Below are 13,999 nucleotides of genomic sequence, written 5' to 3'. Positions count from 1 at the left end.
TCAACTTGTCGTTTTCACGACAAAGCAGCTCGATGCGCGGCTGCATCCGGGCCTGGAGAACCCGAAGCTCATTGGTTAGCCTACCCTCCTGGTAGCTAGCCATGGCTTCCCCCAACGCACCATGAGGAGCAGCGTGGCGAGCCCAGTCCACGCACTCCACAGGGGTACGAAGGGTTGTTCCTCGGCGTATGTTCCATCGTGGAACATACACTTCATTGGAATCCGACACTGCAAAAGAAACAGACAGTAAGGAAAAGATGATAAAAAAAGGGGAAAAACAAAGGAACCCTACGCACCTGTAGGGTCAATGACAGGCCGATATCCGCCAAACCCATCACCTGAACCTAAAGGAAATCCATCCAACAGGTCAGGCAGATGGGAAGGTGGCAAAGATCGGCGGGAAGCCCTGCGCGTACCTGATGGTCCGGCTGTCGGTGCCGGTGGCGCGGGCATGGTGGCAGCCGCCGTGGTCGCCGTCGTGGTCTCCGCCGCGGTCGCCGCCTCCTTAAAAGCAGCAGTAACCGCCGGTTCCGTGAAGGATGCTGTAAAAATCGCACTCACGGCCGGCGGTGACGTCATCTCGGCCGGAACAGTTGGCTCGATGGAACGAGCAACTGGACCGGCGGACGCAGGCGCAGGCGACTGGGTCGACGCCTCAGGAAGGCTGACCAAGCCTACCGTCATTGGCGAGGAGGTACTCCCCTGCGTTTCACCCAGGATTGCGTCGACATCCACGCCTGCACAAAGAAGAAAGTGTTAAAAGAAAATTATGAAGGGACAAATCTACAAAGGCATTATGATTATACTTACGGGTTTTCTTGACCCGGAACGTACGGACGGGCGGGGAGGAACCCGATGGAGCCGGCCTCTTGGTACCGGTCACCGTCATCTTCGTTGGTTCTCCGGAGGTAACGGTCGTAGCCTCCGGAGCAGTGGTCTTCTCACCACCGGGCTTCCCCGCCACCTCTTCACTATCTGACTCCGTGTCAGATAGAACCACTGGATCAGCTGTGGCCTTCTCCTTCCCCTTCACGCCGGCAGCAGTCTTCTTCTTCCGCACAAGGGGAGGACCATCTGCGGATTCCTCAGAAGAAGATAGGATGTAAGGATTTCCAACAGCAGGTACAGCATTGAGGGGTTCGGGATAAAATATCTCCTTACCTGGCCGCCGGTGGCTCAGGATCTCTTGGCCTGGCGGATAGACCTCCACAAACCTATCCGCCGTTTGCTCCAGGATGGGCAACTCATTGTCGTCCAGAGCACGAGTGCCCACCCGCACGGGACGGTCAGCCTCCCGTGGGAACAGGAGCGACTCCAAATTATTCCCCTCTGAAAGAAAAGAAACAGTTAGAAAAATAAACTGATATCAGCAAGAAAGACAAGACATACCATAAGGATAGAGTTCAAACCGTATTCGAGAAGGATAGGAAACCGAGACGCATCCTTCCATACCCGGCTCATCCCTAGCAGCACCATCCCGGACTCCGCAAACCGGTAAACCGGAGATTGGACCCGGGATATCTTCGCGAACCATTCCGCCTCCTGGTAGCTGGAAGCGTGAAGGCTCGGAAGCGCTTGACCCTTCTTGAACTTCATAGCAATGGGGATGGCGCGGGCAGAGATGTAGAAGAACTCTCGCTTCCACGATCGGAGACTGCGCTCGGTCACGCAGATCTTTAAACCCTTTATACGGGTTGTCAGGGTATACCACCCTTGGACGCACCTCCAAGTATAGAAGGTCATCAGGCGGTCCACGTAGGGCTCAATACCCAGAATCCGGCACACCCACTCGAAGTGCCGGACCTTGGCAATCGCCATCGGATGCACCTCGGTCAGGTGCACCCCGTGCCTCTCCAGGACACGGTACATAAACTTTGTCAATGGGAACCTAAGGTTTCCATAAACAAAGAATGCAGCATATACCCCGATCTTGCCACTGGGGGCATCGTACACAGTCTGGTGAGATTCAGGAAACTCAGGCTCGAGAGACTCGAGCATGAACTTCCTGACGATGTACTGGTACTGATCGACAGGTAGAGCACACTGGCACTCGCCAGCAGTACTCCTATCGTCGGCTACAGCTTCAGCATCATGAGAAGACATTTTTGCAGAAAGAAGAGTGATTTCGGGAAAATGCTTGCCTGAAAAAGGGGAGTATTTGCCGGAAATCACTAAGAAGAAGAAGAAGAGAGGTGAAAGTGTGAATTGCAAATAACCCTCTCCCCCTTTATATAGTAATCGCAATTAATGCGGTGAATTTAATGCGAAGGAAAGAGAAATCGACAGTGCAATGAAACTATGACACGTGGCAAAAAGCAAGCTGGCAACAGCTGTTGAAAGGACGTGCCAATAACTTTGCGGCCACGCGCCCGAAAAAACACGCCCACGCGCCTGAAAAAGCGACTGGAATGACCATGTTCTGTCACGTCACCATAACTTCCTGCACGTCCTGACACAGTCAGAAGAAACCGTCACACGACGTTTCAGATGTTTGGATTGTTCTTATCCTCACCAACCTTTCGAATTTCAAAATTCAAAATTCAAAAAGATTCAAAAGTAAGCGGGAAAATACCCCTTACCTTGGCAACCAAGTAACCATAAGACGGATGCGGGTACAGTGTTAAGGCAAAACCTTCCACATACCTAGCACCCGCAGGGAATTGAAGCCAAGAATACCCCGGCAACAAAGTAACTATAAGACGGGTGCGGATACAGTGTTGAGGCAAAACCCTTCACGTACCTAGCACCCGCAGGGAATTGACGCCAGGAGTACCTTGAAAGTAAAGTAACCGTAACACGAGCGCGGGTACAGTGTTAAGGCAAAACCCTTCACATACCTAGCGCTCGGCAGGGAATTGAAACCAGGAAGGATCTTCTGGGCAATGCTTGTGGAAACGGAAATAACATCCCCGCATAGCGGGAACGTCGAGAACTACATTGTTCGAGGCTCCAGGATGGAATTGGTGGTTTAAACATAATTGATCACTATGTTCAAAACCACTAAAACCTCAGGGAGAATCCACACAAGTGAGACTCAACGCTCCTGACTTGCGAGAAGGTTACATACCTACCCGCATCATACCCAAAGATCAAGCAAAAAAATCGGGAATTTTTGCAAGTGACATTAGGAAACCCGCGGGAAGAATCCCCACGGAGAACCTTACAACTAAACCCTTTTCAAAACCCCTTGCTTAAAGTCCAAAAGTTCACCTCACTTTATTAAACATTCGTGAGAAGAACATTGGACTGGGGGGACTTGAAGAGGTAGGTCCCAGCAGAGACCAGTTGGTCCCGCAAGACTCACCTTGAACAGGGACGTCTGCGCAAAGGCCATCTGCTCCCGCAGGACCCACCATGCTCATAGAATCTTACGCGCAGTACGTAAGCTGTACACGCAGGGAAAGCCTCCCAATGGTGAAGTACCCCGCCTGTTCCCGCAGTTGCGGATACAAGCCATCAGGGAAGGCTACCCGCAGACAGCAGGGCTACACGCACAAGACACTAGCTACTTCAGCAGTCACGTGAAGGAATGAGCAAGGCGGGAACAATCCCGCCCAAATGAGCCAGTCTGATTCTGAAAGATCTTTTGTACCATACCTACCAAGGTATGGATAGGACAGATGATCTGACCAGAACAGCCCATGAGCCAATCACAGGGTGACAGCTCACCGACAACAGTGCGAGGAGGAGCACCCTCTAGTACTGTTTCACTATTAGCCGCTGCCTACTCACCAACCCTTACTGTGGAGCATGCGCAGCCTACAGTTGGTGGAATAGTGTTACTATTGGCCGTAACCTATTCACCAACCAGCATGGCCTGCGTTCAATCCACAGTAAGTGGAACGTGCATAGTCTACAGTTGGTGGAATAGTGCAGCCGACTTTGTTACTGTTGGCCGTAACCTACCCACCAACCAGTATGGCCTATGCATAATCCACTGTTGGTTGAACAGGAATACTATTCACCCGGCTATACCTTCTAGAAAACCTACCTTCGGCTATAAATACCCCAACATCTTGGAATGGTAAGATCATCTGCTATCCAGTTATCTAGCAATCTCTTAATATACACTTATATTCAGAGCAACCTAGTCTGATTCTCACGCCGGAGGGTGGTCACAAGGAGGAACCCCTCCCCTTCTCAGTGACGAGCTTACGGTGTTTGTTTTGCAGGTCTCCTGAAGAACAACCTTCTCAGCTAGACCTCATTCGTGGGAAACATTACTTAACCCCCCAGATTATCTATAATCTGTACCGGGTCGCTTAGTGTTTCTTCAATGTCTTTGTTATATATCTTGTGAATTTGGACTTCGTTAAGGTAGACTTTTACCCTCTCTCCCTTAAAGACTTCTTACATTTATTTTGGCTGGTTTAACGTTAGGGGTCTTTGAGGAAGGGATGGCAAAAGTTATCTTAATATTTTCGCTGCTGAAATTCTTTTTAAAAGGTATTATCTTCCACCTATGATCATTTCCTCTAATGTTAGCCAGTTCATTATGCTTTTGAGGGTCTGGTGGTAGATTTTCAAGTGGTTCTTTTTATTATATTTTTTTGATTGGAGAATATGTTGGTATAGTCTACCTCGGAGTCAATCATCTACGTTGTTTGTATCATATACTAGATTGCTCGTTACAAAGGCGAATGGAATGGGTCCAGTATTGCCTTGTGATAAAGCTCAACAACGATACCATTCTTAGCGTAAGCGACTTGACTTGTCCTGCTTAAAAATTCCAACTGTACGGGTGATGGTTTTTGACATGGCTAGAAGATAATCATATTTAGTTGACTTGTTTAACTAGTTTAAGTTAATGGTTTCTCATATGATAGGAAGATAATTAGGTTTATGGTTGCATACTTGCATATTTAATATGTTTGATAAACGAGCTATGACAAGTTGACTTGTTTAACCAACTTAAGTGAATGGTTATGTTCAGGTTGATATGTTTAATTAAACATGTCGACTAACCAGACCATGCAAAAGACCCAGAGATTTTATCTCGGGCAAACCATCTCTTAATCATGACCTAAACAAACTTTAACTTTTAAGATTAGATATACTAACTAACAAGGCCTAAAGCTTTTATCTCAGGCATCAAAGTGACTTACCATTTTGGCCCGTGAAATACTTCCTTAGAAGTACTATTTACATATCTCACCAAGCATAACGTGAGGTACTTTTGTAGAAAGATAATTCGTTAAAGATGACTTTTACTTAATTATTGGTCACCAAGGTAAAAATGATGGAGAAACAGCTATCAGTTATATGTAAGACTCAAATCATTTCTAATACCATCTTCAAAGCACTGTCTATAAGGGTACCCTTAACTGATGCGTGCTTATCCTTGCAAAGGATTGCATAGAAGGGCCAAATGCTTGTGAAGAATGTATGTTGAGAAGGACGAGGTATGAGCCCCTCTTAAAAATTAGTTTTTTTGTTTTAACCCTCTTCAACGGCTAAAATTACGTAAAAAATTAATATAAAGAAGAAGTGATGACGTGAAAATATAAAGATTTGTAACAATGTTTGTAAGAAGAATATGGATGTTGTTGAAAGATCTACTCTTAAGTGAGCCAAGATGTTTGGGTTGGGCTTACAACTCTAGTGGGACATGGTTAGAGGTGCAAAAAAACCTGAATTTGGAATAGATTCGGAAAAAAACCTGGAACCAAGGTTTTTTATACCTAGGTTTTTACTACCCGAACTCGTACCTGACCCTATATGTATGGTACAAATAGGGTATGCATTTAAGTATTAATATCCATACCCGAAACCGGAACCGGACCCGATTTGTACTAGGTAATACCCGAAAACTGAAACCAGTTCCATACCCAGAACCGGTTTTTTCCATTACCCTAAACTGGGTATTTCAATTACCCAACTATACCCAAAATTACCTGAAAAATACCCGAAGAATACCCTAAAAAAGTGAAGCCCTTAAAACATCCAATCTATACCCAAAAAATACCCGGAAAAAAAGGCCGATAAAACCCAAAATAAGGTTTTTTTTTCAATACCCATAAATAGAGTATTCAAATACCCAGTTCTACATCCGACCTGAACTTTGTGCATAAGGCATGATTTTTAAAAACAATACCCACATCCAGACCCGAATCCAACCAGGATATTACCAACACCCGATTTTTCAATGTATAGCCATACCTGAAACAGGGTATTATATACACCTCCAGACATGGTGCCGACATAGACGATGGTCTATGGTCCATTAATATCCATTTTCATTTTCATGTGATTATGTAAATGTTGACTATTGAGTCTTCCACTTGTATAGTTGTATTGCCAAATATATGCCTTCAAATTATGGCAATGAAGAAAAAAGAATATGACGACTCATTCTCAAAACAAAAGAGTTTGAAACTTGTACTCCCTTTGATTGGTTGTGTTCCAAAACAAATCCACCTACATTTTGCATACCCAAATAAAAAGTGTGCTTATTGTTGAAAACAATATTTTCATAAGAAACATGAGAAACGATCTAGTATGTCTATTTAAGTAATCAAGGATCTAAAGAGAGTGGTTATATATTATTAATTAGAAAGAAGTTTTTAATTACAAAGAAGGGTAAATCAGACCTTTTCTGGAAGAGCAGCCATTAATTGCTAGTCATCAATTGACGAAAATCAAGGGCACTTTTTTTTTTAATTTCAAATTTTAAACATGGATTTTATTCAATAAAATATGTGTAAATTAAGTAACCTCAATTTCGTACAATCACATTTTTTATACTGACGTGCATATGTTTTTGGAAAGAGCATAGTTATCTTTTTATATAAAATTAATGAAATCCATGTGTCTTTTTGGGCTTGGATCGTGCTACTTATGTTGATTAAAATAGCGTTGTGTAGATAAATTGCTAAAGTATATTGTTGTGTTGTTATACGAACTGGAAGTGTTGTTATGGTGTTATATAAGAAATATTTATGTGTTGTTATATGTACTAGTGATGTTATAGGATACTTATGACTAGTGTTGTATAAGAAACATTATTGAGTTGTTATATGATTGTGTTGTTATATAAATTAGTGTTGTTATATTAGAAATATTATTGTGCTATGTGATTATGTTGTTATAAAAACTAGTGCTGCTACATAAGAAATATTATTGTGTTAAGTCTTGTTATATATGAAATAGTGTTGTTATATAATAAATATTAGTGTGTTGTTATATAGTGTAACCGATCAATTGCATGCTCAAATATAGGACTTGCCATGATGGAGAATTTGATAAAGTACCATAATGTCTTTTGATATTTATTTATTGATTTTTATTTGTAATTTTTTAATTGGTTCTTATCATTCTCACAAAGAAAATGGTTTCTATTTGATCCTTCCTCTCCAAATAAATGAAAAAGAAAAACTCAATTTAATATATTTGCAATTAATTTAAGGGTATAATAGAAAAAAATAGTTTATTTTACAAACATTATTTCTTACAAGTAGATTATATTTATCAAAAAGTTAATAATATTGTAGGATGTTGTAGTAGCTAGAGTGAGTCTTTCTATCGGGTTATACAATCTGGTTATAGACGAAGTTGAGTGGTTGCCATGATATCCTCACACGACCGACTCGAATATCTACATTGTTCATGCATTGTGCGAAATCTTTTCGCAACAAGAGATGGATGAATTATGATAGAGGAAAGTATTCTATTTAGAAGGAGATAAGCAAGACAATAATTTGGAATACATAAAGTATTAAAATTTTTTTAAATAATATTTATTTATAAGAAAAGAGAGTTTTATTATTCTTTTGTGTCAAATAAGATGATAAGTAAGGTTTTTTTTGGTAATTTGAAAAGTTGATGGGATTGATCATAATTATCTATCTAATCTAATTCTTTTTAATTTTAAAATTACTGTTTCTATATGTAGGATGCATCTTGTTTTATTCGGATTTGTTTAGATATTTTAGAATTATCCTTTTATCATGATTTATAATCTACAAATTTGATATATCTTTTTTGTTTATAAATTGTGGGCTAGGTTTAAATAAGAAGTTTGATTTTTCTAAGAAGGCTAGGAAGGAGTGTATTTTTGTCTTAACACTTTTATATCAAAACTCACTTACTTTAATCTCAAAACCCACTTAACTTAATTTCAAAAACCCACTTACATCTTCACTCATCTCCTACATCCACCACCACTCCCCGTCACCAACCGCTACCACCTCGCCGGAAAAGTCCGGAAAAACACTATGAAAAACACAATGTAAAAAACTATACGAAAAAAAAAACACAATGGAAAAAAACAATGAAAAAAAATACAATGAAAAATACTATTGTATAACACAATTTGGTAAAACACAATTTGTAAAAAACCCACTAATTTTTTTTTATTTTTATATTACAATATGCTACTCATATTAAAGATAAAAAGACACTCGTTATTATGGTGAATTTGTTTTTCAATAAAAACGTAGTAAAAAAAAGTTATGGACGTTTTAAAATGATGGAGGAATTTGGCATGTGCCTTGCATGTGGAGAGAGAAAGACAACAAATGTGTTATTCCTTTTATACCATTTCCCTTATGTTCACACTTGATTTCCCTCTAAACTAATCTCAACCCTCTATGTTCAAAATCATTGGCCAAGATTACTTCTTATCCTTCCTACAAAAACTATACTTCCTATTATAACCTAACCCTATAAATTGTTTCTCTTTTCCATGGAAAGTTTATAAATTACTAGTTTTTATCCCCCGTATAACGGGGGTTGTTTTTCGTTTCTAATGTTGTAAATGTATTTTTCTGGATTTTAGTTTATTTATTGTAAAAAGTTAATAATATATTTGAACATATTTTGATTAATTTATGTTGGGTTATGTTCATTTTTTTTAATGAAACGTTGAATGAATTGTCTATTTAATTTTTATATTTATTCGTTTATGTTCATTTGTTATAATTTGGATAATATTTTGTGAAACTTTTTATTTAAGTTAAACTTAAAAGGAAAAAAAATCGCTAATGTAACTAAATCCATATTGAAAAATTAAATTATGGTTTGATCACGGGGTTTGTTTACATTTTACGTTTCTAATATTTATAAAATTTTTTGTATTTTAATTTTATTTATTGTAAGGAAATTTATAATTTACTTAGTGTTTGATGACGAAAGGGTTTCACAAATAAATGAGATGTTGTAACCTGTTTAAAAGCTATGTGGATTTGATGACACCCATGTACTATAAAATTGTTTCATAATTATATATAATATCTTTTTTTTAAATCGGATATTAATTTTTACTATATCCCTGTTTTATAAGATTTTTATATTAAATATTTGATGAGATTAATTTTTAATATAATGAGATATTATAACCCGTTTAATGGTTATCTGGATTTGGTGAGACTCATAATCGTGAATTCGGGTCAAATGCATAAGAAACCACCATTTACAAATAAAACAATCTGGTGGTTTGAGAAAAAATAGGGCGGTTTCGTTTATATATATTTTTCTTAAATCAGGTTATAAATATTTGTATGTTCTTTAGCGTTTAGATTTTATCATATAAGTTTTTATGAATTAATGTACATAGTAAAAAAGAAGCCATTTGACACCATCTATCTTTCTATTGGTATCAAAGCATAGGTTTAGGAATTCTCATAACATCAAGAAGCCAATTCCAGAGAAACAACAATCCAATATGAATAGAAGCAAAAAGGCGATTCGTCGAGTCGTCGACTGAGACTCGGGATACAAATTTATTTTCGTTAATTTCTTCATCAAAAGTTTCATGTTCGTTTGCTTTAATTGGTGGCAGTTTGTTTTTAACTTTTATTATATATTTTGGACTTCTTCCTTCTCGCTTGCGGTTCTTTTGTTTTTTTATATATAACTTGACTTTTCGAAAACAACAAATCTATATGTCACGTAAAAGTAAACATAACGTAAATCAGTTGATTCAATCCAAATTATTATCAAACAGTAACAAATGTTAATACTATTAATTGTTTTCTTGGACCAGTCATACACTTCACATGTAGGTTATGTCGTTATGACTTTCGGCTATAAAGTATTTCTTAAACCAAAAGAAGCAATGATTAAATCACACTTCCACTAAACCATGCTTTTTTTTTGGTACCTTTTAGTGAAAGAAAAAAAAAGGCTAATTAAAAAAAATTTATTATTATAAACACTAAATGTCTATTTATACCCAAACTCGAAAGTTCGAAAATGACACTTGATGGCTTTTTTAAAACAAATTTAATTTTGAGACGTGTAACGCGTTATATGTTTACCACAGCTATCACTTATCATGAATTAGAGGGTGTTTGGGATTTCTTATTTTACCTCTTTCTATAAGTTAATAAGTTACAACTTTATAACTTATTAACTTATCGCCCCATAATAACACATTATGCCAAACACCTTTTAACTTTTCTAAAAGTTAATAAATCATAAGTTGTTTAAAATAAGCAATCCCAAACACCCTCTTAATATCATTGGGCTCAAATAAGTGTGGTTTTAGAAAAGTTGGGATGCATGCTTTCCACAAACAAAAAATTATTGAAAACTATAATAATCATATAATTCACTTGTGCTGTTGGACATAGTGCATTGAATATGATCTAAGTAGTTGGAGAAATAAAAGGTGCGCCAGTTACGTATAAGAGTATTATGCGGTTATCGCAATTCTCAACATATTTTTTTAGTTCTTAAATTAACTCATTCGATAATTGGATGATAAGTTGATAACTATATTTGTTTTCTTTTTTAAAAGTTTTTCTTAACCATCAACAAAAAAAGATTTTTGTGTTACCCAAGAATCTAGTGCTCTTGCATTTTAATAGCTGAAGCTCAGTTGTTTCAAAGTTAATATTTTTATCTGAGAATTAATCTTAAAAATCATTTTTTAAGTTCTAAAGTAAATTATTATTATTATTATTATTATTACATTGGTTGGTCTAGTTATTTACTTAATGATTTTCTCACTGTTCAAAAAAATAAAACTTAATGATTTTCTCTTTAGATTTTCAATTTATACGATGATAAACATGACAAGAAACATCATGTCATTTTCTTGTCAAAATGGACCCATGTGGTATGTGGATATGTCGTATCAAGTTTCTTTAAAATAGCTTGAAAAATAATTTGCGAATTAAGGAAACTAATCTCTAAATTAATAAAAATAACACGTAGACATGATGTGGATATATACACAAAAGATAACCCAAATGTCACTTGTTTGGTACCACATTAATCAACTTTTTATAAAATATAAACCGCTACCAAATGTTTGCAGACTTAAGCAATCCTGCAAACAATGAGCTGCAACTACAACTGACTATATATATGATTATATTCCATAATAACTTGACACTAAACCGGAACACCATAAGCGATCTCGGGTATTTTGATGCCTGATCCCGGACAAACAGCCATTCTTTCTGAAACATCTGCGAGAGATTTAAGGTTGCAGTTGATTAAGGCTTTGACAAAGTAGCATGTTTCTTCCTTAGTGTTGCCGTCGGGTATGTCCACTACGAATGACTCCACTGCTAGTGTCCCGGGTCTTCCTTCGATTACCTCGGGGTGGACGGTTAGGATTGATGAATAGTTCTGCGGAATCAGAAAGAAAAAGATTCAGGAGAGTAGATAATATAGCTGGTTTAAAGCAATGTTGTAAAAAAAAACGGGTGGCATGTTGAGTCGGGAGTTTGGTGCGACATGTTGAGTCGGGAGTTTGGTTCGCACGTGTTGACGGCACTGGTTAGACCTGACAGGTGGCGGTTGAACTGCTGACCCGGTATAGTGCTTGGACCGGTTGAAGTATAAAATACTTTTGTGTAAATTCTTTTTAGATTATAAAATTTAAAACTTTGGATATCTCATATGTGTATTATACAGAAGGCTAACGGTGCAACTTGTTGTTCGTTTGCCTTCTATTTCGATGTAAACACTACTCGTTTAAATGAATTAGTTAGTTAATGCATAAGAGCATGTTTTGGGATTGAGTTTGAAAAATGCTTATTTGCTTATTGGTGTTTTCAAAAAGCCAATAATTTAAAAATGTATTTGGCAGTCACAAAAATCTTTTTTATTTTAGCTTTTTGAAAGGGTTAAAAAGCAGTTCTCCAAAACCCAAAATCTTGGCCCTTCTAAACATGCTAGACAGTGTACTCTATATGGCTAAATAAATTAAATGATCCCTTCTAAAAAAAACCTCTTTACTATTCTTTTAAGAAAACAATATATTTTTAAATATAGCCAGCATAACAATACAATATTTAAGAAATTGTACTATATGTTTCACATGTTCCTATTTTTAGTCCGGTTCTGGTTCAACCTACAAATTAGTGGTGTGAACGGTTCGATGGTTTTCTTTGGTCCGATTCGACCAATGAACTATTAGTGTGAACGGTTCATTAACCGGTTTGATTTTTAGAACATTAAACTTTGAATTCAAGTTGTAATTATTACCTTTAGCCTATGGTCACCACCAACGATTTTGATGCCGAGTATGTGTTCCTTGTCATCGAGAAGCTCCAGCCTCTCTGTGCTGGTAGTAGCCGGAAGCCCTGACTTGACATTCACCTCTCTAACACTCCCAATATGAAGATCACCATGCATGGTGCATCTGCTAACAAATGGTTTGTACTTTTGAGGCTCATCAAATCTCCTTACTAGTGACCACACCTAACCAATTATAGAAACAATTCTTCACTAAGCTGTAATATTAAAGAATAACAAAAAATCACAGAGCAAAAACCAAATTCAATTATTCGAATAAACACATTATGCGTTAATACTTTCAAAAATCCACATTAATTCAGTGAAAAAACGTCAAAACTAGGGGTTAAACGAGCCGAGCTGAGTCAAGGCCGAGCTCGACACGTTTAACTTATAGAGAGCTCGAGCTCGGCTCGTTTCTAGCTCTATTTCTAAAGCTCGGGCTTGCTTCTGAATAGTTTTTCAAGCTCGAGTTCGGCTCATTTTGAGCTCCATTAATAAAACTCGGGCTCGTTTCTGAGTAATTTTTCAAGCCTCCATTTATAAAGCTCGAGCTTGCTTGTAAGTAGTTTTTGGGCTCATTTCGAGCTCCATTTTGGAAATCGAGCTCGCTCGTAAGTAGTTTTCAAGCTCGAGCTCAGCTCGTTTACCATTTATTAGTTAGTTTTTATATATTTATAACTATTTTTGTATATATTTTTTAATTATAATATAATTTTATATATAATGTAATATATTTTATTTAGTTATATATATTAAATAAATATTATATAAGCAACAGGCTCCTTTAAACTCGCGAGCCGGCTCTCGAGCCCAATGAAGCTCGGCTTGATTCGATTTTTTTTTGCGAGCCGATCTCGAGTAGCTTGCGAGCCGCTTTGCTCGTTTACGCCCCTAGCCGAAACAGTAAAAATTAAGCAACAGATCTCTGCAATTTGCTAGCAACTACACAATAACATCAATAAACAGAGATATAGAGCTTATTGATTGAATCTACACTACAGCCACACAGTTATAACAAATAGGCGTGTAATTAGAGAATTGATTTAATTACGATATCAACTGGAGCACTGATGTGTTTAACAACGGCCGAAGCGCACTGATGACGTCCAGGTATTGGATTATGCCTGTGGTGTCTTCGTATATAATGAGCTGCTTCCATTCTTCATCAATTTGTCAACTGAAACCCTAATTGTTTGTTTGTTTGTTTGTTTGTTATTTAGGCTTTGGGGTGTGTGTTTATAAATTATTATTGAAGGTAGTATGGTCCACCACCACCGACAAAGGTAGAATAGTAAAGAGTGATTTGACTCAAATGGGGTCCACCAGTGGGGTGGTGGTTACATCATTCGATATATGCGTTACGAGCCACAAGTTTTGGATTGGATTGGATTGGATTGGATTGGATTGTTCGTGTTTAAGTTTGGACGTATTTATATTGGAAAATGAAAACGGTACAATATTTTAATGTTTTTTAGAGGTAAGATGTTTTTAGTTTTTAAAATTATATCTGTAGGCATTTGTAAAAGAA

At 37.6% G+C, this 13,999-nt stretch overlaps 1 protein-coding gene across 1 annotated transcript; it reads right to left on the bottom strand.

Moving 5' to 3' along the window:
• Positions 1-11,137: 11,137 nt before the first annotated feature.
• LOC143632917 (abscisic acid receptor PYL9-like) lies at positions 11,138-13,653 on the bottom strand. The gene is made up of 3 exons (XM_077101322.1): positions 13,523-13,653; positions 12,439-12,654; positions 11,138-11,577 (listed from the first exon to the last, which is right to left on the bottom strand). Exons 1-3 carry the CDS (start codon positions 13,628-13,630, stop codon positions 11,338-11,340), a joined length of 564 nt encoding a protein of 187 aa, XP_076957437.1. The 5' UTR covers positions 13,631-13,653; the 3' UTR covers positions 11,138-11,337.
• Positions 13,654-13,999: the final 346 nt, after the last annotated feature.

Source organism: Bidens hawaiensis, unplaced genomic scaffold (assembly GCF_021521415.1).
Source record: "Bidens hawaiensis isolate Kalapana, Puna unplaced genomic scaffold, B.hawaiensis_p1.1 tig00006555_1, whole genome shotgun sequence".
In the NCBI taxonomy this organism is placed as follows: Eukaryota; Viridiplantae; Streptophyta; class Magnoliopsida; order Asterales; family Asteraceae; genus Bidens; species Bidens hawaiensis.
This window is presented reverse-complemented; position numbering and strand designations above follow the sequence as displayed.